General features: G+C 41.3%; 1 protein-coding gene across 1 annotated transcript in view; it reads left to right on the forward strand.

Moving 5' to 3' along the window:
• The window catches only part of mfsd14ba (major facilitator superfamily domain containing 14Ba), a 34,694-nt gene extending 31,133 nt beyond the window's left edge, over positions 1 to 3,561 (forward strand). The window contains exons 11-12 of the mRNA XM_061698264.1: positions 832 to 989; positions 1,561 to 3,561. Coding sequence (XP_061554248.1) covers positions 832 to 989; positions 1,561 to 1,833 — 431 coding nt within the window. The 3' untranslated portion in view covers positions 1,834 to 3,561. The remainder of the gene's footprint in view (positions 1 to 831; positions 990 to 1,560) is intronic.
• The last annotated feature ends 1,586 nt before the right edge of the window (positions 3,562 to 5,147 follow it).

A 5,147-nucleotide genomic window follows, 5' to 3' on the forward strand; every position in this document is an offset into this window, starting at 1 on the left:
ATGTATGGTAGGTTAATTGACAACTCTTAAATTTCCCTTAGGTGTGAATGTGAGTGTGAATGGTTGTTTGTTTGTATGTGCCCTGCGATTGGCTGGCAACATGTTCAGGGTGTACCCCGCCTCCTGCCCGATGACAGCTGGGAGGCTCCAGCACGCCCGCGACCCTAGTGAGGAGAAGCGGCTCAGAAAATGGATGGATGGATGAATGCCCTGGCGGCACGGTGGACGACTGGTTAGAACGTCTGCCTCATAGTTCTGAGGTCCGGGGTTCAATCCCCGGCCCCGCCTGTGTGGGGTTTGCATGTTCTCCCCGTGCCTGCTTGGGTTTTCTCCAGGCACTCAAGTTTCCTCCCACATCCCAAAAACATGCATGGTAGGTTAATTGACAACTCTAAATTTCCCATGGGTGTGAATGTGAGTGTGAATGGTTGTCTGTTTGTATGTGCCCTGCGATTGGCTGGCAACCAGTTCAGGGTGTACCCCGCCTCCTGCCCGATGATAACTGGGAAGGGCTCCAACACGCCCGCGACCCTAGTGAGGAGAAGCGACGCAGAAAATGGATGGATGCATGGATGAATGCCCAATTCATTTCCCTCGCTGGCCTGGTTGGTGGCGCGCTGCAAATGACGGCATGGAAATGAGGCATGTCTTTCAAAACCTAGTAAAAAAAAAAAAAAAAAAACATATAAGGGGCATAACATGCATTGCCTATGTCATATTAAGGCGACGGCTCTGTTCTATTGTTGTAATGCAGAATTCGAGCTTCGGGGGATGCAAAAAATTCCATACTATAGCTTTAATATGTTAACCTGAGTTTGTCTTTCCCCACAGGTGTGGCTCAGGGAATGATAACAGGTATCAGAGGTCTGTGTAATGGTTTAGGTCCAGCTCTGTATGGATTCATCTTCTTCCTCTTTGATGTGGAGCTCAACACCATGGATCCCATCCAGGGAGACTTTGATCCCCTACCTCTTCACAGTCCCACTGAGGTATGTATAAAAAATTAAACAGACACCCTTAGTCACAAGCGATATTTTGATGTTAGTTTACTAGTTGGGTGTTCCTTGGGGTTTCAGAAACTAAAAGCTGATATTATTCTTTGTTATCTCCTCTTTTCTCCGTTATTGGGACTCCATCTGTTTCACTTGTAAAACTAAATTAGAATGCCTAACAGAGAACATGCCCCCAACGCGGAACTTCACATCAGTCTTACACAATTTTGCAGTTATTTAATATTATGCCGGCGGCACGGTGGAAACTGCTTTGCGCATCTGCCTCACAGTTCTGAGGACCGGGGTTCAAATCCCGGCCCCGCCTGTGTGGAGTTTGCATGTTCTCCTCGTCCCTGCGTGGGTCTTCTCCGGGTCTTCTCTTTTAGTTTCCTCAAGCCCGTCTTGTAACAGGGTATCAAACCTGCAACTTTCCACTTGTACTATGACCACTCTACCAACTGAGCAAGGCAGCCAGTACAGAGCTCTAGAGTCAAGGATAAAAATAATATTAATAATTGTTCAAGGATAAAAAAAAAATATTAATAATTGTTTTTCTTGTTTCTATCAGCAAACGCTCATCCCTGGCCCACCTTTCCTTTTGGGGGCATGTACAGTGGTTGTCGCCTTCCTCGTTGCTCTCTTCATCCCAGAGAAAGCATCCTCTGGCTCTCCATCCTCTCAGCTGCCTCTTAGTGACAAGCCCCGCCCAGCTAGCAAAGAGTCGCTGTCCTCACTGGCAGGCGTCCATATCAACACACCTCTCCCAGGCAGTGACGAAGAAACTCCTCCCACCACCAGTGATGAGGACTTTGAGCCTCTGCTGCAGGACAGTATTGTTTGATGGACCAGTGTAAGGACCACAGCGTGTGGGACTAACATTTTAACTGGATTGATTGTTTTTTGTGTAAAAGAAGAGCACATTTCCATTGCTGCTGGGTGAGTAAAGGTTCAGTGACTTGATCGTCTGAAGTTTGTGATTGACAGCATGATGCTCCAATCGCATTTAAGCTTTTACCGGAGGACAGGACTGGCATTATACTGGACTGACCAGCATACCCAGCAGTCATTTTAACAGAATGGCAGCCGCAAAGTGCTCCAAATGTGAAGCTAGTGTTTAACTGGATAAAGACAAGTATTTGGTTGATAAAATGAGGTTGTGAACGACAACACCACCCTGATAATGTCACCAGGTTTTGATTTGATCGAAAGATGAAGCATAAACATTTTTGGTTTCCCAAGAGTTTTCTTAAATGTTGTGTCACATTTCTGGTAATTAACTAGCTCAACTGAAAGACAAAGTTTTTAAGGTGGGATTGTTGTATATCTTTATACTTAAAGTGGAAGAAATGTTTTTATTTATTTTTTTTATTGAAGGAAGTTATCATATTCAGCGGTATCGTTTTAAAGCGGAATTGTACTGCTAGTTTTTTTTTATTGGTTATTGTATAATTGAAACATGTCTGAAACATATTTACGGCTGCTAAAGCTTCTGTGTTGATTTGTACATTTCTACTTGATGAGCAAGAATAAGATATGAGATGCTATAATAATCCAGAAGATGAGTCAGCCACATAAAATAAATTTCATTGTTAAGATGTATATTTAATTCCATCCATCCATCTGGAACATGGCCTACTCGGACTCAGTGTCCCCGTCACCTTCCCCGGGACGTGGTCAAGGTTCTGCTGGAGATGGGAGTTGAAACTCCTCCCCTCGGGGTCTCTGCCAGACATTCTCATTAGACCCTCGCCATATGTTTCGGCCGCCACCCAGTTTACATTACACCCACCCACTTTGCACCTCCCACAGGTGGTGAGCGCATGGGAAGGAGGACCCACATTGTCTCGTCAGGCTGTGTCTGACCAAGCCCCATGGGCTCAGGCACTAGGCCCTTGCCATTGAGCCCCATCTCCAGGCCTGGCTCCTGAGGGGAACTCTGGTTACCTCTGTCCTGGAAAGGAAAAACACACTTCAATTTTGTTAGTACTCACAGGAGGTTTTAAGCTGTGCTTTGTCTGGTCCCTCTCGTAAGACCTGTTTGCCCTAGTTGAACCCACCAGGGGCATATAAAGCCCTCCACCACAGTAAGGCGATGACTAAAGGAAGAGTAAATTCCTTATTAACAAACAAAAATAACACAAAAGAAAGTTATGAAATCACTCCATCCATCCATTTTCCATACATTATTTGTCGCAGGCAAACTGGAGGTTATCCCAGCTGACTTTGGGTGTGAGGCGAGGCACAACCTGGACAGGTCGCCAGTCGATTGCAGGACACAAATAGACAAACAGCCATTAACATTCACATTAAATTAGCCTAACATGCATTTTTTTTGGAATGTGGGAAGAAGACCAAGTATTAAATAATATACAATACATTAATATTTAGCTTTAGAAAATATTGAAAAGCTAAATAAACTTTAAGGTGGGTAGTAACAGAGCATCTGCTTATATTTGAAGTCAGTTGCCAAGTTTTGTTTCACTACCTCAGATCACATTCAACCTGTTTACTTATCATGTATTAGAATTGTTTTATAATATACTATATTTAAAATGGGAGTGTGAAATTGCTTTTGAGTAATTGTCTTTGAAGGACCTTAACATTATTGTTGCATATATTCTGGTGCTAATTCAGCAGTAGAGGACATAATTTATTTAAATTGTTTATATTCTGAACATTATACTCTTACCCATACAATTTATTACCACCATGTTACAAATGTATTCTCAAAATAACATCAATTTTGCTATCATCATTGTGAATGTTCTCCCAAGTGTTACTCACCAGTGTACTACTACTTACACATATTTAAAATAACAAAAAACAAATCGGCTTCACACAGAAGAAATCTCTTTGTCACTTTGCCAAAGATATATTCTCTGGCAATTTAAGATGCAACTCAGTGCATCTCATGACCCACAATCCTTCAATTGTTACTATGCAATGCAGGCATTATATTTGTACTTCATGAAAGCTTTAGAGAGAAGATTGAAGAAGGAATGTCCAAGAGTTTACTTGTAGATAAGTGACACAGTGTACATAAGCGTTTGCTTCATGACCTAAAAAATGTAACTGAACATGCGAATGAAGGGGTTATTCAAATGGCTATTATGAAGACTTGTGTTTTGTGTATCTCACTGGCAAAACCTGAGCTGGCATTGTGCTCTCGCACTAACAGTGAAAGGTCAACAATATTCTAGAAAATCCATAATCTGAAACTAGGATTTTTAGTTAAAAAGATGGAAACCTGGTTTTAGTGAGGGGTAATTTAGTCAAATAAATAAATAAGTACAATATAATAATAATAATAATGGCTCATATTAAAATAGTCATAATGTTTTCACCATCAACATTTCTTTTGGAAGCCTACCTTTAACATCACATGTTACAATCATAACACCAAAACAATGCCCTCACCACTGATATCATATCATACATATAGTGTGACACTATATATTTTCACAAGTACGAATGAAAATGTGCATGTGCACAGTGTCATTTGATTGTTACCCACTTTAATGAGAGTTCTACACCAGTGAAAGTGTCTCACCACTGTAAATACTATACATGGAGTTAAATGTTTGTGACTGAAATAATTGTACATGGAATTCATTGTAAATAAAATGTCTGTTCTGAATATGTTCAGGCATAATGCTGATCAGTAGAAATTAAAACAGAATATAAATTGACACCACCTTAAGCGAATCACTTTTGTGTCACCTTGCACGTTTGTGCACTTGTGTTATTGTTGATTTTTTATCCCTTAGAAAGCTTTACCCATCCATACACTGCTTATCTTCACTAAGGTCGCGGGTATGGTGGAGCCTATCCCAGCTAGATAAATACATTCTCATCGTTCACAAATACACCACCAGGGATTTGGGGACCTGTGTGGGAAAATAAAATCTACATTTTGGGTCCCTCCACATCATTGAAAATACTTTTATTATTATTGTTGCAGTCTTTATCAACCCCCTAACTCCACCCAGAACCCACCCCTTACAGCGCCTCTGCACAAATATGTTTTGCGCTTTCAGGCGAGTATTTCGAGTATTACATGATTTTGTGCAGGAAGCTAGTTTGGTTGTCACGCTCAAGTCATTCTAATTAATCAACTTCTACTTGAGTAATGCAATTTGATGATACTTGTGCAGA

This window comes from Phycodurus eques, chromosome 15 (assembly GCF_024500275.1).
Source record: "Phycodurus eques isolate BA_2022a chromosome 15, UOR_Pequ_1.1, whole genome shotgun sequence".
Classification (NCBI taxonomy): Eukaryota; Metazoa; Chordata; class Actinopteri; order Syngnathiformes; family Syngnathidae; genus Phycodurus; species Phycodurus eques.